Here is a 24854-nt window from a genome sequence, read left to right as displayed (position 1 = left end):
ACCGCGCCATGGCCGCGCGGGCAGAGCCTCCCAGCTGGTACCCCGAGGACTTCACCCCGCTGCAGCCGCCGCGCAGCCACGTGACCTCCAAGGCGGCGTGGATCGCTTCTGACGCCCTGCACGCGTTCTCCAGGAGGGACGCGCGCGTAGACGCAGACGCGGGCCTGCGCGTCCCGGACTGCGGGTCCGCTGCCACGGAGACGGACTCGGACCCGGCGGAGGACGGGGGCAAGGTGAAGCCCCGGCGCGTGGCGGCCAACGCGCGCGAGAGGAGGCGGATGCACGGCCTGAACAAGGCGTTCGACGAGCTGCGCAGCGTCATCCCGGCGCTGGACAACGAGCGCAAGCTCTCCAAGTACGACACGCTGCAGATGGCGCAGATCTACATCAACGAGCTGGCGGAGCTGCTGACCGGCGAGCAGCGGCCGGACCGCCGGAGCCCCGGGCCGGGCCCGGAGGACCAGACCTGCATGAGGACTCTGATCCAGTCTCTGCGGCCAGACAGCCCGCAGGCCGGGGGGCAGCGGGACCCCCCGCGCCTCCTGCTCTTCGGCCCTCCATCCGACCTGCACGGCTCCACCCGCTCTCTGAGCTCCTCCACCTGCAGCGATGGAGAGTCTTCTCTCCTCAGCGACCTGGAGGAGAGCCTGGGGAGGCGGCACTGACTCTGCTCCTCCATGGGGACTCCGCTCTCAGGCCACGGGGAACTCTCAGGGGCCTCTCGTGCACTTTAGGGCCCGAATCATCACTGAAGACATTCCCGTCATAGCGAACCGTGTCTAAATTAAAACGTTATTTTTGGTATTTATGAGGTTTGTTTTGCTACAATAAAGATATAAGATGTGTATTTCAAGTTGTTTGTGAATATTGTTTCGGTCAGTACACAGAGTTTATTTCTACATGAAGCGGATATCCACAATATAGTGAAGTTAATGATTTACAAAACCCACAAGATCTCTTTAGGGAACATGAACAAGATCAAAAATATTATTCAACTCACTGAATGGATTACAAATCTATTTCATATGAAACAGTTCAAATATATATATTTAAATGTCTATATTTAAATATATATTTATATATACATATATAATGTATATATATATATAATATATATATAAATATATCTAAATATATATATATATATTTATATATAAATATAAATGTATATTTATATATACATATATATATATCCTCATGCTCCTCCTGGTTCACGCTGCTCCTCCTGGTCTTAACTCTGAGGACTTGTAGGGCTTCCCGCTCCGGGGGGAGGAGCTGGCTGGAACTTTGCCAGGTCCTTAGAAATGATTTGTTCCAGCCGGAGTTTAAAGCTGCTGAGGGCCTCAGTGGGGATCACATGGGTGGAGGAGCTGATGGCCTCCTCCATCTCCATCATGTCATCCTGTGCATTGTGCCCAGACTGGATGTATGTATTCACAGGGGGCTGGCGCTGGTTCTGGGGCTGGGCCGGGCCGAAGGGGACCGGGGCCTGGGGACGGGTGGAGGGAGGAGGCTGAAGACGGGTGGAGGGAGGAAGGTGGGGATGGGTGTAGAGGTGAGGCTGGAGATGGGTGGAGGGAGGAAGGTGGGGACGGGTGGAGGGAGGAAGGTGGGGATGGGTGTAGAGGTGAGGCTGGAGACGGGTGGAGGGAGGAAGGTGGGGACGGGTGGAGGGAGGAAGGTGGGGATGGGTGTAGAGGTGAGGCTGGAGACGGGTGGAGGGAGGATCCCTGAGCGTCACGTGGGCGTAGACGCTCTCGTGCTCTCGGAGCGCCTCTCCTCAGGTCGTAGTCCACGTCGTCCTCTGTGACGGAATCCAGGGAATAAAACCGCTCGTCTTCATCTTCGTCTTCATCTTCGTCTTCCCCCACAGGGCGAGGAGCCTCGGCTTCCCGCGGGCCGGTCCTCGATGGTGGAGTAGGTCTCTCTCCACGGAGCAGCTGGTGTGACGCCGTGTCTGGACAGGAAGACGAACACGCCTTCCCCCGACGCACAGCGGCGCCCGCCTCGATTGTGAAGCCGCCCTGAGGAGGAGGAGACGGGAGGAGGTGTCAAGAGGAGGTCGCCATCTTCTCCTCTCCTCTGCAAGGCGTTGAGTCCCCTCTCCGTAATGTGGCCCCGTCCCTGATCTGAGACCAGCGCTCAGAGTTCCTCACCTCCACCTGTCCAACGCGGCAGAGCCAGCGGTAGAAGGCGTGGCCGGAGCCGACGGCGAGCAGCGCCACGGCCTCGTCTCCCGGGGACAGCAGGTAGTCTCCGGCCAACCGGCACCTCCTGGACGCCTCGGTGCTCTGGACGCTCACCTGGTACTGAGGAGGAGGAGGAGTCCGGTCTGGATGTGAGGAATACATTTCATACGCAGTGAGCGACGGCCTCCTGCTGCTTTACTCTGGATAAATACAGTAAACCAGAATAAATGTCCCTCAGCTGACGGTGAAACCTCCGACTCACACGGTAGAGTTTCTGCTGAAGCCTTGAACCACGGAAACATGCGGCGCTCAGTTCTCCCCCCGATGCTCTGGATCACTGACCCTCTACTGGGTGAGAAGCTCTCCAGAGCATCATTATTATTATTATTATGGATACTTGTGATCAGGCCGTGTGCCATTACCGGCTCTCCAGGAGGAGTAAAGGTCGCTCCAGGAGTGGAGGTCGTTGCAGGAGGAGTAAAGGTCGCTCCAGGAGGAGTGAAGGTCGTTCCAGGAGGAGTGAAGGTCGTTCCAGGAGGAGTAAAGGTCGCTCCAGGAGGAGTGGAGGTCGTTCCAGGAGGAGTGGAGGTCGTTCCAGGAGGAGTGGAGGTCGCTCCAGGAGGAGTAAAGGTCGTTCCAGGAGGAGTAAAGGTCGTTCCAGGAGGAGTGGAGGTCGCTCCAGGAGGAGTGGAGGTCGTTCCAGGAGGAGTGGAGGTCGTTCCAGGAGGAGTAAAGGTCATTCCAGGAGGAGTGGAGGTCGCTCCAGGAGGAGTGGAGGTCGTTCCAGGAGGAGTAAAGGTCGTTCCAGGAGGAGTGGAGGTCGTTCCAGGAGGAGTGGAGGTCGTTCCAGGAGGAGTGAAGGTCGTTCCAGGAGGAGTAAAGGTCGTTCCAGGAGTGGAGGTCGTTGCAGGAGGAGTAAAGGTCGCTCCAGGAGTGGAGGTCGTTGCAGGAGGAGTAAAGGTCGCTCCAGGAGGAGTGAAGGTCGTTCCAGGAGGAGTGAAGGTCGTTCCAGGAGGAGTAAAGGTCGCTCCAGGAGTGGAGGTCGTTGCAGGAGGAGTAAAGGTCGTTCCAGGAGGAGTGGAGGTCGTTCCAGGAGGAGTAAAGGTCGTTCCAGGAGGAGTGGAGGTCGCTCCAGGAGGAGTAAAGGTCGTTCCAGGAGGAGTGGAGGTCGCTCCAGGAGGAGTAAAGGTCGTTCCAGGAGGAGTAAAGGTCGTTCCAGGAGGAGTGGAGGTCGCTCCAGGAGGAGTAAAGGTCGTTCCAGGAGGAGTAAAGGTCGTTCCAGGAGGAGTAAAGGTCGTTCCAGGAGGAGTGGAGGTCGCTCCAGGAGGAGTAAAGGTCGTTCCAGGAGGAGTGAAGGTCGTTCCAGGAGGAGTAAAGGTCGCTCCAGGAGGAGTGGAGGTTGTTCCAGGAGGAGTGGAGGTCGCTCCAGGAGGAGTAAAGGTCATTCCAGGAGGAGTGGAGGTCGCTCCAGGAGGAGTAAAGGTCGCTCCAGGAGGAGTGGAGGTCGTTCCAGGAGGAGTAAAGGTCGTTCCAGGAGGAGTGGAGGTCGTTCCAGGAGGAGTAAAGGTCGTTCCAGGAGGAGTAAAGGTCGCTCCAGGAGGAGTGGAGGTCGCTCCAGGAGGAGTAAAGGTCGTTGTGGTTCCCTCCCTCCTCCCCGGGATCCTCCTGCGGTGGGTAAACACGACACGCCTCTGATCTCCGTTTATGACTCAAGATGCAGGAAGGAGCGTCGCTGTGCAGCAGAACCAGAGGAGTGAGGAGGAGGTGCAGCTTCCTCTTTGTGCTTTCGCTTCCTGGGGAATGTTTACACTCCCCCAGACGATACGGGAAGGAAGGAGGAGAGCGCGACCGGGAAGGCCAGCAGGCGGAGGGCCAGGGTGTAGGTGCAGCGGGTGGTGTGCAGGCTGAAGGCGGAGCCCCCGGGGGGGCCACGCCTCCTCTGGAGCCGGGCGCACCCCCAGGAGCACCACCTGCCTCCGGGCCGCCCGGCCCGCCTCTGGTGCCGGTGGTCCCGTCCGGTGGAGAGCTGCAGCCGGCCCGCCCCGCTGGCCTGGAAGAGAGATCCACACCGCACGCCACGTCCTCTGGAGGTCACAGGGGATGAGCGAAGGTCGCGGAGCTGAGAAGGTCTGTGACACTAAACTAGGTCTAAAATACTGTCAGCTACAGTAAAATACACGTATAAAACAAGAAACTACTGAATTTAAATCCTGACTAGACACACACACACATGTGGGTGAAATACGTTTCCTGAAGTTTAAATGTTTACATGAATATATATTAATGTGTAGTTTATTTCAGTCGTTTCCTCCAGAGAACCCGCTGCACGATGTCATCCAGCGTTGACGTGTTGGTGGTGTTGGCGTGCAGTGTTTGTATTCCACCAGCTCAACGTGTGGCCACGAGGACCCAGAGCACGACGACATCGACCCACCAGAACCATCAGAACCACCAGAACAATCATCAGTGATCAGTTCTGATGGATTTCTAGAACTCACTTTCCCGAACTGGACCCCGTGGAGGAACAGCTTCCCCTCCTTGAAGGCGTCGTCCATGAAGGAGTTCTCTCCAGTGAAGATGGAACCTGAAGGTGAGATTACACCGTCAACCTGCTGGTGTTCCTCTACGTCACCGGCAGAACCAGACTGGGTCGGTCTGCAGAGGACGAGACGTCTCCACGTCTTCATGTCTCTGGTCTCTGTGTCTTCATGTCTCTGTGTCTCTGGTCTGCGATTACCAGACAACACAAGTTGTGTACAAACTTCCTGTTTCATTCTTCTGATGGTTAAAGTAACTTCCTCTCACAACAGGACCAGACCTCCATGTCTCAGATAAAGTGGCTTTATTTACAATTGGAATATGAAAAATGTATAAAACAAAGAACAAGAGGTGAACACGAGTCCCTCAGCCCGGTCCGGCTCTAGAAGTCCATGGAGCTGTGGGCCAGGTAGTCCTTCCGGCCGATGTTGGTGACCTGCTTGGTCTGCATGGCCTCCAGCTTGGGGCAGTCGGTGATGCGGTGGCCCAGACCTCCGCAGAACGTGCAGCCCCTCTCGCCTGAGGACGCCACGGGGAGAGAACACTCAGCTTCACGGAGGTCATGTGACAGGAAACAGGAAGTAGAGCAGCACAGAGAGGAGGCGCTCACCTCCGATGTCCAGCATGGTCTCGTCTCCGGTCTGGAGGACCTGGAGCACCGGAGGAACCTTCTGCTTGGCCTCCACCAGCAGAGCCTTCAGGTCCATCAGCACCGACTCGTCTGGGGAGAGATCAATATCAATAACGGCCGTCTGATGATCAATACTCGTATCGACGGTCCTCACCGCAGCCCTTATTGATGAACGTCGTGGCGACGCCCGTCTTCCCCGATCGGCCCGTTCGCCCGATTCTGTGAACTGAAGCCAACGATTTGAGGACAGATGATAATGTTTGACCTTTGACAAGACCCACATATAGATATACATATACACATATATACACAAATATATATACATATACACATATATATATATAAAAATATACACACAAATATATATACATATATACACACATATATATACTAGGGCTGTCAGCGTTAATCTATGAGATTAATTTGGCCGCGATTAACGCACTAAAATATTTTAACGCAATGAACGCAACTTTGTTTACTTCCGGTGTCGTTGACGTTGTTTCACTCCTCTGAGTGTCGAGCCGCGGCAGTCCGCCTCCTTCCTCCCCTCTGCTCCTCCATATTCACAGAGGAGCAGAGGGCGACGTGTCAGTGACGCGGGGCGGAAGGTAAAGGGACTTTGTTGTTGCTCCGCCCCGATGCGCGCGCAGACACGCCGGCATGGAGCTCTGGGCGAGACGGAGAGCCGAGAAGAGTGACCGACACTAGAGACAGAATGACACGCTGAATATATGCTGATAGAATGGTGGGGAAACACTGGGATGTGTCACATGCAAAAGCCTTTAAAAGGTGAATTTACATTTTTTTGTAAAATCGAGGAAATGAGCCCAGACTCCAGAGGGTTAACGTGACATATTGGTCAGTTTACCAAGGCCACTGGTTCTGCTGTTCAGTGATAAAGATGACAGGACCAATGGGGTCTCAATATACACTTTTTCTTACTAATCTGGATGTTTCACTGAAGAAACAATTTATCATCCACGATATTAAATACCTCGCTGGCCCTTTATAGGTAGGAGCCTCTTTGAAAACACAGCTCTGTGTGAAGTTTGGTCTTTAAAAAGAATACAATTAAACAAGTGTCTGAAATACACGCTGTCTTAAGGGATTACTCGTTCATTTCGAAGATTTAGTCTTTAGAAGAAAAGAAAAAAACGTTTAATCGCGATTAATGAATTTCAAAATGTGCGATTAATTAGTTAATTTTTTTAAATCGATTGACAGCCCTAATATATACATATATATATACAATAATACACACACACACCATAGTTCTCGATCTCCTCCGGCATGTCGTAGTTCACGACGTGCTGTATGGCGGGGAAGTCGAGGCCCTTGGAGGCGACGTCTGTGGCCACCAACACGTCCTTCTTGCCCTCTTTGAACGCCTCGATGGCTTTGGTTCGCTCCTCCTGGTCTGAGACCAAGAAGAATACATTTATAAACCGTCTTCTACAAGACAAGAGGAGCATGAGAAAGAGGAGTGTGCAATCGGAGGCAGGCTGGCCCCCGGTGGTGATGAGGAGCAACTGCACCGGCGTTGCCCAGCGTCCCTCTCCGGGTCCTGCTGCCTCACCTTTCCCCCCGTGGATGGCCACCGCCTCCACGCCCTTCAGCAGCAGGTACTCGTGGATGGCGTCGACGTCGGCCTTCTTCTCAGCGAAGAGCAGCACCTGTAGGACACGCAGCGTTAGCTCCCTCTGCCTGACGGAGGCGTCCCAACGGGCGGAGGTACTGACGGGTGGAGGCGTCTTCTGGAGGCACTCCAGCAGGTACACCATCTTGGCCTCCTCTTTGACGTATTCCACTTCCTGTGAGCACACAAAACATTTATTTTGAAGTTCACGTGTTTATTTAATACCGGTGGGTTTATGAGTTGAAGGCATCAGTTCCCCTGAGGACGAGGAAACAGGAAGCAGGAAGCAAGAAACAGGGAAAAGGAAGCAGGAAACAGGGAAAAGGAAGCAGGGAACAGGAAGCAGGGAACAGAAAACAGGTGAACAGGAAACAGGAAACACACCTGGATGACGTCCAGGCTGGCGGCGCCGGCCCGGCCCACGTTGATGGTGATGGGCTTGACCAGCGCACTCTTGGCAAAGTTCTGGATCTTCTTCGGCATCGTGGCGCTGAACAGGAGAGTTTGCCGTTGTCCCTGGAGAGACGACATATTATGGGATGCTTAGTGTCTTATTGAGCCCGGAGGCTGCAGGTAGAAGTGATGAAGACGTCGGCTGCAGGGAGAACATGAAGAGTTGGTCCGGCCCTCAGGGATCACCGGCTCTATTCCTGTTGCTTTAATGTAGTGTCCTCTGACAACACGATGATGTCACGATGATGTCACCTTGAAGTAGGAGAAGATGGTCCTGATGTCCTCCTCGAAGCCCATGTCGATCATCCTGTCGGCCTCGTCCAGCGACAGGAAGCGGCAGATGTCCAGACTCACCATCTTCTTCTGCAGCAGGTCCATCAGCCGGCCGGGCGTCGCCACCATCATGTGGACGCCGCTGCAACCCGGAGGAGGAGGAGTCAACTCACAGCCCGGCGATGACTCGGCGGCCCGCCCCCCCGCTTCACTCACTGGTTCACGACGTCCATCTGGTCCTTCACCGACATGCCCCCGATGCAGAGCGCCGTGCGGAGCTGCGGCGTGCCCTCCTCCTCCAGCAGCTTGCAGTAGTACTCGATGATGCCGTGCGTCTGCCGCGCCAACTCTCGCTGGGGAGGGACGCACGTCACAAACGCTCACGCCCCCCCCCCCCCCCCCGACGGAGGCGGAGTCTCACCGAGGGGCAGATGATGAGTCCGTAGGGCCCCTCCCTCTTGAGGAAGGGGAGCCTCTTCTCCTGCTCCAGGGCGAACATGATGATGGGCAGCGTGAACACCAGCGTCTTCCCGGAGCCCGTGAAGGCGATGCCGATCATGTCTCGACCCGACAGGCTGCAGGACACGGGGACGCTTCACACACGCTTCACACACGCTTCAAACACGCTTCACCTACGCTTCACCTACGCTTCAAACACGCTTCACACACGCTTCACCTACGCGTCAAACACGCTTCACACACGCTTCACCTACGCGTCAAACACGCTTCACCTACGCTTCACCTACGCTTCACCTACGCTTCAAACACGCTTCACCTACGCTTCAAACACGCTTCACCTGCTTCACCTACGCTTCACACACGCTTCACCTACGCTTCACACACGCTTCACCTGCTTCACCTACGCTTCACCTACGCTTTACCTACGCTTTACCTACGCTTCACACGCTTCACCTGCTTCACCTACGCTTCACCTACGCTTTACCTACGCTTCACACACGCTTCACCTACGCTTCACACACGCTTCACCTGCTTCACCTACGCTTCACCTACGCTTTACCTACGCTTTACCTACGCTTCACACACGCTTCACCTGCTTCACCTGCTTCACCTGCTTCACACCGGACAGAGCAGATGCAGTTCCTCTACTTACACGGTGGGGATCCCTTGGATCTGGATCGGCGTGGGATGCACGATGCCCTTCTTTTTTAGGCCCTTTAGAAAAGCTGCAGACACAAGGAACAGGTGAGGCGCTGGCCGGCTCCCCGAGGGAGAGGAAGAGGAGGATGAGCCTCACCTGGAGGAAGCTTCATCTCCCTGAAGCTCTTGATGGGAGCGGGGATGCCGTCTCCGTCCACCAGGATGTGGAACTTCTTCCTGACGCGCTCGTGTCGGGTGCTCGGCATGTTCAGGATGTAGCGCGGCGCCTTCCAGCTGCGGGGAGCGCTCGCCGTCAACAAACGCTCAACGCCTCCACGTGCAGCGAGACTCACCTGGTCTTGATGGGGTCGTCGTAGATGATGCCTTTAGCCATCTCCTTCACCGACATCAGAGCTGAGAGGTTACAGCATTAACCTCAAACGGCCCCAACATGTCGGTCCGTGAACCCGACAGTGAAACATGGAGCACGTTACCTCGGCCCTCGGCCACGCTCTCCAGGATCTTCTCCTCCTCCTTCAGCTGCTTCTCCTTGGCCGACTCCTTACGGGCTGAAGGGTTCGACAGGTGAGAGGACCGACGGTGGGGGCAGATGTACGAGCGTGATGACGACATCATAGTGTAATGATGATGACATCAGTGTAATGATGATGACATTATGAGCATGATGATGATATCATAGTGTAATGATGACATTATGAGCATGATGATGACATAGTGTAATGACATCATAGTGTAATGATGACAGTGTAATGATGATAGCATAGTGTAATGATCATCGTGTAATGATGATGACATCATAGTGTAATGATGACAGTGTAATGATGATATCATAGTGTAATGATCATCGTGTAATGATGACGACATCAAACCTGTTTCTGATTCTGATTCTGATTCTGATAGTGTAATGATGATGACATTATGAGCATGATGATGACATCATAGTGTAATGATGATGACATTATGAGCATGATGATGACATCAGTGTAATGATGATGACATTATGAGCATGATGATGACATCATAGTGTAATGATGATGACATTATGAGCATGATGATGACATCAGTGTAATGATGATGACATTATGAGCATGATGATGACATCATAGTGTAATGATGATGACATTATGAGCATGATGATGATATCATAGTGTAATGATGACATTATGAGCATGATGATGACATAGTGTAATGACATCATAGTGTAATGATGACATCATAGTGTAATGATGACAGTGTAATGATGATATCATAGTGTAATGATCATCGTGTAATGATGATGACATCATAGTGTAATGATGACATTATGAGCATGATGATGACATAGTGTAATGACATCATAGTGTAATGATGATGACATCATAGTGTAATGACATTATGAGCATGATGATGATATCATAGTGTAATGATCATCGTGTAATGATGATGACATCATAGTGTAATGATGATGACATCATAGTGTAATGACATTATGAGCATGATGATGATATCATAGTGTAATGATCATCGTGTAATGATGATGACATCATAGTGTAATGATGACAGTGTAATGATGATATCATAGTGTAATGATCATCGTGTAATGATGATGACATCATAGTGTAATGATGACAGTGTAATGATGATATCATAGTGTAATGATCATCGTGTAATGATGATGACATCATAGTGTAATGATGATGACATCATAGTGTAATGACATTATGAGCATGATGATGATATCATAGTGTAATGATCATCGTGTAATGATGATGACATCATAGTGTAATGATGATGACATCATAGTGTAATGATGACAGTGTAATGATGATGACATCATAGTGGCATGATGATGACCATCAGAACCCAGCGCGGGCTGTGTTTGGAGTCCAGACCTTCGGCCTTCTCCTTGAGGTGCTGGTGCTGGTCCAGGAGGCTGACGTTGGAGCGAGGGCCCAGACCCTCGTCTTCATCCCTCTGCTCCTCCCCACTGTCCTTCTGCTCGTCGTCCACCGCCTTCCCCCTCATGCGCAACATCTTCTGGAGCTGTGAGGAACACGTTGAATATATAAAGTACTACATTTGAATATGTGGAAAATTTATATCAGACTTGTAGAGAAGCGATAACTCACCAATTGGTGTTTCCTTATCTTGACGGGAACATACGGAACATAATCGTTGTCCTCCGATCCTTCTGAGCCGGACCGCTCCTCCTCTTCCTCATGGGACCTCTGAACACAGGACCAGGAGGATCAGGACCAGGAGTATCAGGACCAGGAGGATCAGGACCAGGAGGATCAGGACCAGGAGGATCGTCTCTTGAACTCATCCGGTAGTCCTTCATGCAAAGCGGCTCTTACATCTCTTTATTTAAATGTTTATGCAGATATTACAGGTAATGCTACTAGACGACCACACGGCCATGAGTTGATGTTATTTGGATGTGATGCGTCTCTGTGCACCGGGCCCTGCAGGAGAACCTTCCTGCCAACTGCAATATGACGTCATAATAAATCATCTAATCAGTTCCAATGATCTCAGCATCACGTTCTCGTTTAGTTTGTTCAACCTCAATTAAACTCGTTGCTGTTGATCGTCTCTTGGGGACAACAAGCGCTAAGCTAAGAATACGTGTCCCAGCAGGCCTCCCGTTCACTGCGCGGCCACTTTAAAAGACAGTAACGCAGGTAACGTAACGCAGGTAACGTAGTTAACGTAACGCAGCCGTATTCACAGCTGACTTTAGGGTAATAACGGCTCCTGTGGAGCCAGTGAATCGAGGCTAACGTAAGTTAATTGTCGAGTTTTAACGAACGCGGTTTACATTGTCTTATTCACATTCCATATTATGTATACATTTTATTTTACGTTTTTCATTAACCTGCTACAACTACTTTAAATAAGTCATTGATAACGTTTTGAAGCGGAGTTCAGACACTTAGCTAGCTGCTAGCGTTAGCCAGGCTAGCTAGCAGAGTATCCTCATAATGGCAATAAGAGTTACGCATAAATTACCTTTTTGGGGCCAATTTCGTTCTCCATTGTATTCCTGAGCCGGTCACGTCCTCCAGGAACGAATCCGCAGAGCTGATGAACAAACAGCGGCACGGAATTCAAGAAGAGTCCGCGAGCCGCATGTTGACACGCGAAGCTCGACGCTGAACGGAGCGCCGGGAGGGTCAAACTTAAGAGACGCGGGTTTCGCGCCGCCTGGCCGAGGCAGCGGCGTGGAAACAAAAGAGAACCGGAGAAAGCAAACGCCACATTTGTTTTTGTCAAAACTGTATTGTTTTTAATCTTTCGGAACGAAAGATTTTTCACAGTATAAAAAGTGAAAAAAAAGAAACAAGCCAACATACACTTGGCTATTATTGATATAGTATAAATCTACATTCGACACATTAAGATAATCTCTCTAATTGAATATAACCTGGAAAGCATCGGAGATGTCATATGAAAACAAAATCTCAGTACAGGTTCAGGAAAGAAATAATTCACCTCAATGAAACCCTTCCGCTATACACATGGTCCCCGGGGTGAATCCCAAGGCCCTCGGCCCAAAGGGATCAAGTCGTCAGGGATATTTGTCATCGGGAGAGGATCAGGACTCGGGTGGCGAGCTGAAGTACAGGGCGCCACCAAGGTCACAGTAGAGGGGAACGAGTCGTGCGGTTGAACGCATCTCACACACAACCAGAGAAACGCATGAAAAGGCTCAAAAGGGCCCTAAATAATCACTCAGTATGTACAAGCATGGAAATGAACGGTGAACAACGGTCGATGGTTGCAACGTCAACATGAACATTGCACATGGTGTACCTGTCGCTGCCGGGATGGAGAGGCCAATGGAACAGTGGAGAGAAAACCGGGGTGGATTACTTTGATCTACAGATGGCAAAGTGTATTTTGGTTATCACCGTTAAAAGATATAATTCAAGATAAACACCGGGAGAGGGCGACAGCGAAGCAACAGACGGGGACGGCGCTCAGAGGGTCCACTGCTACGTCAACGGCTTCAGGTTTGAGATGCATCGTTGTCATTTCATACGAGTGCAGCAGGTCACCAATTGTTTATCATTTCATTTTGGACAATGACCACATCGTGAGATGATCACAGTTAAATATCAAGAGACCAATGAATGCATTGCAGTCTGTTGGAGTCCAGCTGCCGCCCCATGGAGTGAACACGTTGTTGTTGTTGACAGTAAAAGACGAAACGCTCTCTCGCCTCGATGATCGGTGGAGCGAGCTTGAAACTAGCGACACTGACCGCACGATGTCCACCAAAGTTAACCGATAATTCAGAAGTTTAACGACGTTAAAATGTCTCAGATTTGTGATAAAAACATTTATTTCATGTACGGTAATTGTTTACAGACTACATACGTAAGCACATGGATGCAGCGGACTCAACAGACTCGCTTCCATTCTGCATCTCATTTCGTGAACATTGCAAGAAGAGCGAAGGTACGGTCGGCCACGAGCCGGTCCGGTCCTCTGAGCGAGAACCGGGTCCCTCGGCTCGGAGCAGGAGGCGGGAATGAGAAGGCCTCGGCCTCACGGCTCTACTGAAAGAGTTCGTCTCTGGCACTCGGCCACGTTATTGAGCTGCGCTGGAAGGAACCTTTTTGAGGCAGAAGTTGGACCAATTCACTGCTACCTTCTGCCGGGTCTGTTTAGCAGAATCCAGGCAAAACCTGGAGAGAGAGGGAGGAGGGAGGAGAGAAGAGGGAGAGAGAGAGAGAGAGGAGGGAGAGAGGAGGGAGGAGAGAAGAGGGAGGAGGGAGAGAGAAGAGGGAGCGAGAGAGAGGAGGGAGAGAGAGGGAGGAAGGAGAGAGGAGGGAGAGAGAAGAAGGAGAGAGGAGGGAGGAGGGAGGAGAGAAGAGGGAGAGAGAGAGAGGAAGGAGAGAGGAGGGAGGAGGGAGAGAGAAGAGGGAGAGAGAGAGAGGAGAGAGAGGAGGGAGAGAGGAGGGAGGAGAATGCAGTTTATTGATGAGTCCATCTTAATCAAGACCCTGTGTGAACTTACCTTTTGAAGTATTCCACTTCCCGATCGATCTCATCCATTTCTCTTGGATCGACATCTTTCGGGAGGAACACATCATCTAGGGAGACAGACGGAGCGTTAGTCACCGGCCAGCTCCTCCGTCTCTGGGTGGGCGGGGCTTCTCGTACCGATGGCGCTGCTGGACCGCTCCCCCTTGTTCCTGTTCTTCTTGTTCTTGGCCCTGGCAGCGGGCGGCGCTCTGCTGTCGGCCTCCTGCTCGCCGCGGCCTCCTCCCGCGTCGGCTCTCCCCCGGTTGGCCCCGGCCTGCTTGGAGGAGCGGCCCTCCTCGGCCCTCTTGGGTCCGTTCCTCTGGGGCTCTGCGGGCGCCGGCTTGTTTCCGGCCTTTGAGCCGTGAGAAGACGCTTCTTTGCACTCGCCGCTCCCCGCTTTGGTTGCTCTTTTGGCGTTTGGCTCCGACACGAGTTGCTCCTGCCGTTGCTGCTTTTTATTCTTCTTTGACTTGGCCCCGGCGGCCCCGGCGGTCGTGTTCTTGGGCGCGTCCTCGTTTGACTTCGCCGTCGCTTGAGCCGGCGCCGGCGGCAAACCGTCGGACCCGGAGGAAGCGTATCTCTCCGGGGACCGAACCCGTATGAGCTTCGAGAGACTCGGGGTCGTGTGCAACCGCTGGATGTCCTTGGGTCCGGCGGCGACCCCTGAAGCCGTGGACGTGGCGGTGGTGTTGGGGGAGGAGCCTGTGCTGGTGTCCTCCCATCCGTTCACCAGGTCCAAGTGGCTCTTAAAGGTTCCCAGTGACAGAGGCGCCAGGTCCAGGTCCATCTGCTGCAGGTCGGAGGACCCGTTGAGATGCGACAGCAAGTGGTTGCCCTCCAGCGTGGCGGCCTTCTTTGGGAAGTCGTTCACATCCAGGTTGAGGTCGTACATGCTGAATGAGGCCCGGATCGAGTCTTTGATGGTGTTCTTAATCTCCTCCAGCCGACTGGTGAGGAAGCTGTTGACGCGCTCCAGCTCCAGCTGAGGCCAGTCCAGCAGCCGGCTGGCCTCGGAGCCGTCGGCGATGAGCTCGTCGTCGTCGTCGACGGGCTCGCACGGGTCGGCGCCCGGGCCCTGCTGAGCCTTCTCCTGCAACACAGGCGGAGCGGCTTCACGTCAACGGGCTCAAAACCTACCATCAGAATCTAGAAGATCAAATGAACTAACACGACAGTTATGGTCCGCACTGAACTCAAAACAAGAGCTCCAGAGGAGACACAAAGTGCTTCCTCGAGAGCCAGTTTGTCCCTTCTGAGCTACTGTAGAAACACGTAGATATGAAGGTATGAATGGCTCATTCACGAAAACACAACCATTCTAGTTTGAAGAGATGATAATGATGAAGACTGTATTCTAGTTGTTAGAGCCGATGACTGGAGCTTCAGTTAAAGCTCAAGAAGCTTCAACAGCTGCTGAAATCTAAAGGATTCCGAGTGTAAATCTAAATCTTTGCAACAAGCCGCGGCGCTCGTGTTCAGACGGTTGATTTGACTTCTTCTGTAAAATGAAAAGCTTTTCGAACCGTCCATGTTCATGGTGTCGAGTGATCCTGGTATGAAATGACTTCAGGAGTTCCCTCACCTTCTTCTTCTGTTTGTGCCGGGCTCTTTTGGCGGCCTTGGCGCTGTTGACGGGTTTGGGCTCGGAGCTGTTGATGAAGTCCAGCAGCTCGTCTACGTCCCGGTTGTCGATGGCGCTCGCCACCGCCGGGTCCGAGTCCTGGCGCGGCGGCAGCTCCTCTTTGCGCCGGGTCAGCCGGGACCGCAGCTTCTCTCGGATCTCGGCGTAGTTGCGGCTGGTCGGCGCCGCCGGAGGCTGCGAGCAGCAGAACGGGTTTGATAAGAAACAACGACCCGACCGCAGGGGGAACCGTGGAGTCCGACTCGGAGCGGCACCGTACCGCGTTGTGTCCGAAGAACTCGCAGTAGCAGCAGTCGCAGTACTTCCCGTCCTTCTGGTTGGTGGAGGAGGAGGCGCAGGAGCTCCTCTCCGAGCTGCTGTCCTCGTCCTCTCCGTCCTCCAGCTCGGACGAGGGGTGGCACAACGTCCCGTTGCTCATTTTGTGCCCCTTGCACGCTTGGTCCCTAGAGGTTAAAAACACAGAATGAATGGACGAAGGCCCCCAGAGGGCGGCGGCACCACCGGAGAGATTCACCGCGGTACCGACCTGCAGGCGCCGGCGGCCGGGTGGCCCGCGCTCGGCGGAGCCGGCGTTCCCGCGCCGTGGCCGTTACACGGGTGGTTACAGCCCATGAGGGACGCGCCCAGTTTGCCGTGTGGCGTGTTCACGGCAGGAATGTGGGAGTTTTTGCAGGGACCGGGCTTGTGGACCGACGTGGGGCCGGGGGGGCCGAGCTTGGCCGAGGGGCCGTGGAGGGCCGGCGCCAGCGGGGAGAAGGGAGCGTGGGCCGCGGAGCCCGAGGACGACGTGACGTGGCCGTGCTGCCCCGAGCTCAGCTTGGGGGGCAGGAGGGAGGAGAGGCCGGTGGGGCTGTTGGGGGGAACCGACAGGTCCGTGTGTGGATGGTGGTCTCCGGGGTGGAAGGCTTCACCTGGAGAACAGAAACACCGTCAGAGCTCCTCAGTGTTCAGGCTCTCGTCATTAAGCAGAAACACACAACGCCAAAACAGGTTCACATTTATAAAAGAGAGACTTTTCCTTCATAAATCCCAACCTGTAAACGACAACCCCTCGTCTACTAAAGGAGGTCCGACAGGTGAAGACTCTCACACCACTTCCATCAGGACCGATCAGACGGATGTTTAGTTGAAGTGGATCCTGAGCGTCTCTCTAAAGGCTCATGACAACACGCTCCGCATGGCAGCCGACGAACCACGAGAAACCACGAGAAACATCCAGGTCTCCTTCAAAGGGCAACTACAGGCATTCCAGTTCTTCATTTAAACCCAGAGCCCAGGAACTGGGATCAGGATCAGGTACCAGGATCAGGATCAGGTACCAGGATCAGGTACCAGGATCAGGACTGAGAAGGTTAGACTGCTGCATTCCGACTGAAATGGAAACTAAATGACTTTTTCATGCTTAATTTGAAGTTTTGCTCTGTAAGAAAAAACTGTTTCCATCTACAAGCAGATCTGTGTAAAATAATAAATAATATGTAAATGATGTTTCATGAAAAATCATAAAATGTAAAAGAAGCTACGTCCATCAGTGAGGAGACTACACCTGGTACTCAGATATAGTTTGAATATGAACTCGACTCTAAAGTCCGATAATCAAAACACAGCCGGTTCAAGAGGAGCTAAACCCTCAGCAGCATCTGAGCCCAGGACCGGTTCTGATGCTACTGGACCCTGGAGTCACAGCACACGTTACCTGGAGGCGTTGGCCGGCGGCACATGGTCTTGAAGTGCTTGGGAGTGGTCTTACAAAGGACTGCTGAGGTAGACAGGGGGTTCCCGGCGGAGGAGGCGGAGCCACCGGGGCTCTGGGCTGACGGGTGGCTGTAGGGACACACTTTAGCGCCCGACGCCTTCGCCGATTTACCCGGAGCTTCGTGAAGCCCTCGCTTCTCGTGACAGGCGGATGCTGCTGCTGCTATACCTGGAGAGACCACACGGGGACCACAGGCTCCTGTTATGGAGTCTGAAGCTGCTGAGGTCATCAGTCGGCTCCCTGCAGCCTCACCACGGAAACTCTCAACTTCTAAATGAAACTCAACGCCTCTCAATCTTTGATTAATATACGTTTAAATTAGGGCTGTGAAACGATTAAAAATTTTAATCGGGTTAATCACAGGTTTTTGTGGATTAATCATGATTAATCACATATTACCGATATTCTCGGTATATTTTGTGAGAACATAGAGATTTATGACAAAAGACGGATATATACATTTATACATTCTTCTATACAATGGTGCTGCAACTCAGCAGTTATTTAGCAGTTTTCTTCCATATGGAACATTAATACATCTTCATCCTAAACAGAATGTTTCACCCTCCTGTTACCTTTCGGGTCAATTTGACCCCATTCAATGTTTAATGTCGGTGTTCTTTGGGGTCAATTTGACCCCAGGCTGTTTTTCACTGTCAAACATATCAGAAATATCAACTTTTTTATTTATTTAAAGGGCTATTTAGGTAGTCAACAAACAAACATAAAGTACCTCACACTTAAACTTGGGAAACAATATTAATTCTAATAATTTTCTGGAGGTTTTAATTGCTGGGGTCAAATTGACCCCGAGGGTAAAATATGTTAGTAAATGTAAAGGTAACAGGAGGGTTAAACAGAGCATTTTTCTCTTGTTTGTCAACCATTAACTCCACCATGATACAATCTAAAGGTGGACAGATTGACAAGTGACTTTGTTTTTGCTCGGTCCCGATGCGCGCGCACGGAGCTCTGTGGCGCGCCAGACGGAGATCGATAAGTGTTAACGCAACGCGAAGAGACAGAGATGACATGCTGCTGTGGAGATACGATCAACAACAGACGTTTAGTTTAATAAAAGAACAAAGACGTGCTCTAGAGAACATGTCAGGGGGCGGGCCAATCTCTTTAATGTCATGCGATCTACCGACACTACGCCGCGATCGACTGGCAGGTCGCGATCGACGTGTTGAGACCCTGATCTACAGGAAGTAAAAGTCGTAACAAGGTTTCCGGAGGTGAACCTGCGGAAGGATCATTACCGATGAACAGACCGTCTGCATGAGAGCGGACAGAGTTCAGATTGAAGTGGTGGATTGGAAGCTCATTTTGCAAGTGACTTTTTTTTCGTCCCAACGACCAACAACAGACGGATTGGAAGCTCATTCTGCGCATGCGTTAAATGTGTTAAAAAAAAAAAAACTAGTTAAACCTGTAATTGGATTAACTGAGTTAACGCGTTATTTTTCACAGCACTAGTTTAAATCTTTCTTTATGACAACAAACTTCCTAATTAATCTATAAGACGCAATTTCATAATTCCATTCAAGTCGTTTTGTCCATTAAATATATTATATTTCAAGAAGAAGAAAAAAATCAGGTAAATCCTCTTCATTTGAAAGTGTATTTCAGGACCTTAGAGTATTGTGAGCCTCTACATGACGCCCCGTGTCCATCACACCTCACGTCTAGTGAGAAGTAAACAAGCCGGGTTCATTGCAGCGGTCAGTGGCGTTCAGGGCTTCTGGATCTGCGATGACGAACCTTGTGAGTGTGAAGAAGAGTTGTGGGTGCAGTGCTCTCCTCCGTTGGTGTGGGCAGAGTTCCAGAGGCCGGACAGCTTGTGGGCGGACAGGAAGGAGCTGGGGTCCCAGTCCACCGCGCTCTGCTCGGGGTACCCGTTGCCACAGCTCTGGGACTTGCAGGAGGACGAGTGTGACAACGGTACCTGAACACAACACATCGTTAGGCACAGGGCTGCACAGCTTCACACGTGGCACCGAGGAACTCCCAACGTGGGAGTGACTCGAGTCTGGATGAACCACACACACACAAAATAAAAACAGCATTCCTTCAATCCGTCTAGAACTTCTTCCGTTTCATCAAAATACAAACTAAACCTCTCGATGGTCATCTGAAGTTCAGCGCAAGTCTGATGATAGAGAAATCTTTAACATTTGCATTTCATGTAAAGTCTGGAGCCTCCAGGAGGCGGCAGCTGGTCCAGAGCCACCGACACCAAATCAACGACTGTTCCAACGTGTTGGGCCGTGGCGGCGCTGAGAGGAGGAACTCGTGAGAGAGCTCCAGCGACGCCACGTGTGGCGAATAAAGACGACGACCTCGGACGCCAACACGCTAGTGAAAGAAGTCGTGAGAAGGCTTCCGACCTTCGACCCCCCGACTCACCGGCGCGGGCTGCTCCTGGGTGCTCCGCCGCTCCTCCTCCTCCACGCTCTTGCAGCAGCTCTGGCAGATCCACAGGGGAACATCTCCCAGCAGAGACTGGGACAGCGAGGGCACGGCGTCGGCCAGCTTGCGCCCCGGGGCCTCCCGCAGCAGCGCCTGGGAGAGCGCCGGCACGGCGTCGGCCAGCTTGGTCCCGTGGCCGCCGCCGGGGAGCCCGTTCACCGAGCTCGCCCCCCAGTCCTTGAACTCTCGGTGGCACAGGAGGCAGCAGGTGTGCATCGGCTGGGCGAGGGAGAGACGACGCAGGGGTCAAGACACGGCCGGTGACCTCCAGCCAAAGAGGTCAGAACAAAGGGCACGACACGCTAACAGGTAGAATCAACACCTGGTGGAGACACTTCACTGCATGTTCGAGATATGCATGTCCAGGAGAACCAGGTGATTCACAGCGGGACACAAGAGCATCCAACAGGGAGACATGGAGTCACGAGAGAGGCCACCTGCGTGTACAACCATGTACTACACGAGCAGGAGGTCGCACAGTCGGGGCAGGTGTGGGGGTCAGGTGTGGGGGTCAGGTGTGGGGGTCAGGTGTGGGGGTCATGTGAGGGGTCAGGTGTGAGGGGTCAGGTGTGAGGGGTCAGGTGTGAGGGGGGCAGGTGTGAGGGGCAGGTGTGAGGGTCAGGTGTGTGGGGGTCAGGTGTGGGGGGTCAGGTGTGGGGGCAGGTGTGAGGGGTCAGGTGTGAGGGGTCAGGTGTGGGGGGTCAGGTGTGGGGGGGGGGTCAGGTGTGAGGGGGCAGGTGTGAGGGGGCAGGTGTGAGGGGTCAGGTGTGGGGGGTCAGGTGTGAGGGGCAGGTGTGAGGGGTCAGGTGTGAGGGGGTCAGGTGTGAGGGGTCAGGTGTGGGGGGGGCAGGTGTGGGGGGTCAGGTGTGAGGGTCAGGTGTGGGGGTCAGGTGTGGGGCAGGTGGGGGTCAGGTGTGGGGGTCAGGTGTGGGGGTCAGGTGTGGGGGTCAGGTGTGGGGGTCAGGTGTGGGGGTCAGGTGTGGGGGGGTCAGGTGTGGGGGGTCAGGTGTGGGGTCAGGTGTGGGGGTCAGGTGTGGGGGTCAGGTGTGGGGGTCAGGTGTGGGGGTCAGGTGTGGGGTCAGGTGTGGGGGTCAGGTGTGGGGGGTCATGTGTGAGGGGTCAGGTGTGGGGGTCAGGTGTGAGGGGTCAGGTGTGGGGGTCATGTGTGAGGGGTCAGGTGTGGGGGTCAGGTGTGAGGGGTCAGGTGTGGGGGTCAGGTGTGAGGGTCAGGTGTGGGGGTCAGGTGTGGGGTCAGGTGTGGGGGTCAGGTGTGGGGGTCAGGTGTGGGGGTCAGGTGTGGGGGTCAGGTGTGGGGTCAGGTGTGAGGGGTCAGGTGTGGGGGCAGGTGTGGGGGTCAGGTGTGAGGGGCAGGTGTGGGGGTCAGGTGTGAGGGGTCAGGTGTGGGGGTCAGGTGTGAGGGGTCAGGTGTGGGGGGTCAGGTGTGAGGGTCAGGTGTGAGGGGTCAGGTGTGGGGGGTCAGGTGTGGGGGTCAGGTGTGAGGGGTCAGGTGTGGGGGTCAGGTGTGGGGGTCAGGTGTGTGGGGGTCAGGTGTGAGGGGTCAGGTGTGAGGGTCAGGTGTGGGGGGGTCAGGTGTGAGGGTCAGGTGTGGGGGTCAGGTGTGAGGGTCAGGTGTGGGAGGGTCAGGTGTGGGGGTCAGGTGTGGGGGTCAGGTGTGGGGGGCAGGTGTGGGGGTCAGGTGTGGGGTCAGGTGTGAGGGTCAGGGGTCAGGTGTGAGGGGTCAGGTGTGGGGGGTCAGGGGTCAGGTGTGAGGGGTCAGGTGTGGGGGGGGCAGGTCAGCAGCCCGCAGAGCACCATCTCCTCTCTAAAGGTGACTGTTTACCCTCAACTGAAGGAGCTATCGTCCCGGCATCACTGGCCGGGAACACATGGAACTTGTGACGTGATCTCCCGCCACACGGGACGGAACGGAGACCGAGAGAGAAGATGAACCGCGGAGTGAAACAACTGACCCGCGTCTAGCAGTTAGCTAGCCGGACTATTTACCCGTTATCTCCTGCAGCTAACTAGCTCCGGAGCTAACTAGCATCGGTGTAGCTCCGGCGGTGGTTCCTGTGGTTCTAGGCAGTAAAAGCACGTTTGCAGCCCGCCAGCTGGAGGCGATAGCCCGGCTGGCCCTCCGGCCGAGGCCGGCCGGGCCGATGGGGAATCGTACCGGCTGAAAACGGGGCGACCCGTCCGGGGCACAACGTCACCTGTCCAGCAGAGAGGGGAGGTGAGCTAGCCTCTCCGCTGAGGACGAGGCTGCTCGCTGAGGGTTTCCCGTGTTATTGATTTAATTCCACATCAAGCTCAACAACCAAGACGCCTCCACGGCCATTATAAACAGAGTCCAACCCGCCAGCGGCTGCGTGTTGGTTCACACGTGCAGGAGCTGGCGACGTGGGAATAAAAGCACAATGGAGGATGCTCGGGTTAGCATCGGCGCTAGCTCGGTGCTCCAGGCTGCTGCTAGCTAGCCTACCTGGTTCGCCCTGGCCGTCGCCAGCCGGTCCAGACCCGCATCCCCGCCGCCGCCGTCAGCTGCATCTCCCGGGGAGCCGGGGCTCTTCGGGGCGGGCTGCTGTCCGGGCGCCAGCTCCTTCTGAGCGACGGCCTGCTGCTTGCTCTTCTTCCTCGCCATCGCGGTGCTGGTTTAAAAAACGCTTTGGCCGAGTTTGCACCAGTTTGTGTGATTCGAGGAGAACTCTTTCGCTTCTTCTCGGACCTCGAAATGTTCTCTATCTCCTCAGTCAAGACAACAGTCAATATGGCGGAGGACTGGCACACTCAGGAGGTCAGAGGTTAAACATACTGCTGGCAAAGCGGCTTCACGCCCGCGCGTTGGATACAACGGGGACCTGGATGAGGCCGTGAAGCCGGGCGCCGCCATGTTTAGTGAGGGCAGCTCTCTCTTCCTACTTTCTTCAGCGGATAAAAAGACAATTAAACACATCCTCCCGTTTACACTGACTATTAAACTGTGTTATGATATTATTTAAACCGAATATCATGATATACGAGCTATACACGTATTACTCTGTGATATAATATGGCTGAATATGTCAATATTTGAATAAACAGAGGTATTGAACGAAAATTAGATTCTGTTGTAATTGAAGTAAATATATATACTTGATTCAGACATGGGAAGAGGAGATGAAAAAACAACAACATATGTAACAATGCAACTTTATACAACTCGGTGCTTACAGCCTGTACAGTTTGGTATTTTCATATTATAAGGGCAATTAAAGCTGCAAGCAGCGTCGAACGGGTCCTCGCTCACCCGCGCCGGTCGGGGGAGCCGGCGCCGAGGAGCCGGCGCCGAGGACCCGGGCGCGCCGGTCGGACTCGACTCGGGCCGTGACTTGTAACGAGCGCGACAAGTTTCGGGCGGATTCGACAGTCCAGTTCAGCCACTAGGTGGCGCTTTAACTACGTGAACATATTCATGCGTCATGTGTCCCTACGTGAAGTATAGACCACGTCATGGAAGAGAGAGGAGAGAGAGAGAGAGAGAGAAAGAGAGAGGAGAGAGAAGAGAGAAAAAGAGAGAGAGAGTTCTTATTCCATTCTAAATAACGGGCTTGTCTAGGATTTGCGTGGCCAGACTGAAAAAAAATCATAATGCCTCTCTGGTATTGTTCAGAGGGCCGGGCCAAATGTGGAGGCGGGCCTTAGTTTGAGGACCACTGCTCTTGGCTATCTATCAATATAGCTCATTTTGAAAATGACGTAAGAGGGCAATACGGATCCGTATCAGACCAGCGAGGAGGGCAGTAGAGAGAGAGGAGAGAGAGAGAGAGGAGAGAGAGAGAGAGAGAGAGAGAGAGAGAGAGAGAGAGAGAGAGAGAGAGAGAGAGAGAGAGAGAGAGAGAGAGAGAGAGAGAGAGAGAGGAGAGGAAAGAGAGAGAGAGTTCTTATTCCATTCTAAATAACGGGCTAGTCAAACAAATTTGGGGCGGACTGAAGGAAGTCCAGTTGAGCCACTAGGTGGCGCTTTAACTACGTGAACATATTCATGCGTCGTGTGTCCCTACGTGAAGTAGAGATCACGTCATGTAAATTCAATGTAAACAAAAAAAGTGATGAAAAAAAGCTGCCTTGTCTTGGAATCGAACACGCATCTCAAGGTGTCCAGACCAACACTTATGATGGTGAGCTATGAGCCAGCTGGATTACAGGCAGCCGTAGGAGCTCACATTATTTTGGGCAGAAAAATTTGGTTATTTTACTTCTCAATAGGTGATCAATAGGTGTTCCTCCAAGAAATGTGCTTGTTTCTTCGTTTGAATGTGTTCAGGCCTTGACTGGCATCACACATGATTTTTTGGGGAAGTATTGGATGAGTTTAAGCAATAGTTTTTAACATAAAGAAATCACAGAAAGTACAAAATTATTGGCAGTAAAAAAACGTAAATTCTTTACCGACGAAAAGTCCGGGTTTTTTCACAGTGTTCATTATTCAAGTCTTGAGATTCTATAAAACTGATTTTTAGCCGATTCTGTTGGCGTTTTGTGGGAGAAATAATCGATGGGGAAAAAGTGGAAAAGGGCCAAATCAAGCGAAAAACGCCAAAAAACGCCAAAAACGGCCAACTTTGGTGAATTATTGTAGCGCCCCCTACGGTTCAAATTGCACAAAAGTTGCTGTGAATGTTCCAGGCTCCATTCTACACATATCCTGAAAGTCTGTTATTTTTTTTCCCCAATAGTTTTGAAGTTATGAGCATTTCAATACAGGACACGCCCCTAAAATGTTCGTTGGGCCATAGATCCTTACCACAATGATATATTTGAAAAAAGATAATAGATCGTAGATGATATAGCTTCCATAATCATTATCTCCAATAGGTTTGGTTTGAATTGGACCCCACATGTCGGAGCAAACGCCTATGATGTGTTTTTCACCAAAAAAAATATGGCCGAAAATTTAAGTAGGCGGAGCTTAGGGTCCTGAGAGGCTTTTTTGTAGAGCAGGTCCAAGTGGACTTGGGAAAAATAAAAGCTAGTCATTTGAACATATTGGGTGAGGGGCGTCGCCGGTCAAACTTCCAGGTGGCGCTAGAGAGCAATTTTTGAAAGCCGAATTTCGAGGTCGGGGTCATCCGTCTATTTTCACCAAGCCTGAC

The 24854-nt window shown here is 52.8% G+C and overlaps 3 protein-coding genes across 4 annotated transcripts; 1 reads left to right on the top strand and 2 right to left on the bottom strand.

Moving 5' to 3' along the window:
- Nucleotides 1-8: 8 nt before the first annotated feature.
- On the top strand, nt 9-665 carry LOC130210081 (transcription factor Atoh1-like). Its single transcript, XM_056440063.1, has one exon. It carries the CDS (start codon nt 9-11, stop codon nt 663-665), a length of 657 nt encoding a protein of 218 aa, XP_056296038.1.
- Nucleotides 666-5014: 4349 nt separating this feature from the next.
- ddx41 (DEAD (Asp-Glu-Ala-Asp) box polypeptide 41) lies at nt 5015-11977 on the bottom strand. 2 transcript variants are annotated; one of them, XM_056439205.1, is made up of 17 exons: nt 11831-11977; nt 10948-11046; nt 10711-10861; nt 9313-9387; nt 9172-9232; nt 8976-9112; nt 8832-8904; nt 8142-8295; nt 7937-8073; nt 7700-7862; nt 7379-7510; nt 7098-7169; nt 6935-7031; nt 6626-6775; nt 5513-5584; nt 5338-5448; nt 5015-5246 (listed from the first exon to the last, which is right to left on the bottom strand). In XM_056439205.1, exons 1-17 carry the CDS (start codon nt 11855-11857, stop codon nt 5110-5112), a joined length of 1848 nt encoding a protein of 615 aa, XP_056295180.1. In that variant the 5' UTR covers nt 11858-11977; the 3' UTR covers nt 5015-5109. The 2 variants fall into 2 exon arrangements, with proteins under 2 accessions (XP_056295180.1, XP_056295181.1); XM_056439206.1 differs by lacking the exons at nt 5015-5246; nt 5338-5448; nt 5513-5584 and adding an exon at nt 5646-6062.
- A 103-nt stretch (nt 11978-12080) lies between these two features.
- Nucleotides 12081-22813, bottom strand: fam193b (family with sequence similarity 193 member B). Its single transcript, XM_056439204.1, has 10 exons — nt 22205-22813; nt 19660-19941; nt 19015-19198; nt 17191-17418; nt 16021-16405; nt 15754-15937; nt 15435-15668; nt 13991-14942; nt 13845-13920; nt 12081-13512 (listed from the first exon to the last, which is right to left on the bottom strand). Exons 1-10 carry the CDS (start codon nt 22361-22363, stop codon nt 13416-13418), a joined length of 2781 nt encoding a protein of 926 aa, XP_056295179.1. The 5' UTR covers nt 22364-22813; the 3' UTR covers nt 12081-13415.
- Between the last annotated feature and the right edge of the window lie 2041 nt (nt 22814-24854).

This window comes from Pseudoliparis swirei, chromosome 19, assembly GCF_029220125.1.
Source record: "Pseudoliparis swirei isolate HS2019 ecotype Mariana Trench chromosome 19, NWPU_hadal_v1, whole genome shotgun sequence".
Taxonomy (NCBI): Eukaryota; Metazoa; Chordata; class Actinopteri; order Perciformes; family Liparidae; genus Pseudoliparis; species Pseudoliparis swirei.
Note: the sequence above shows the minus strand (reverse complement) of the source record. Positions and strands in the feature narration are given on the sequence as shown.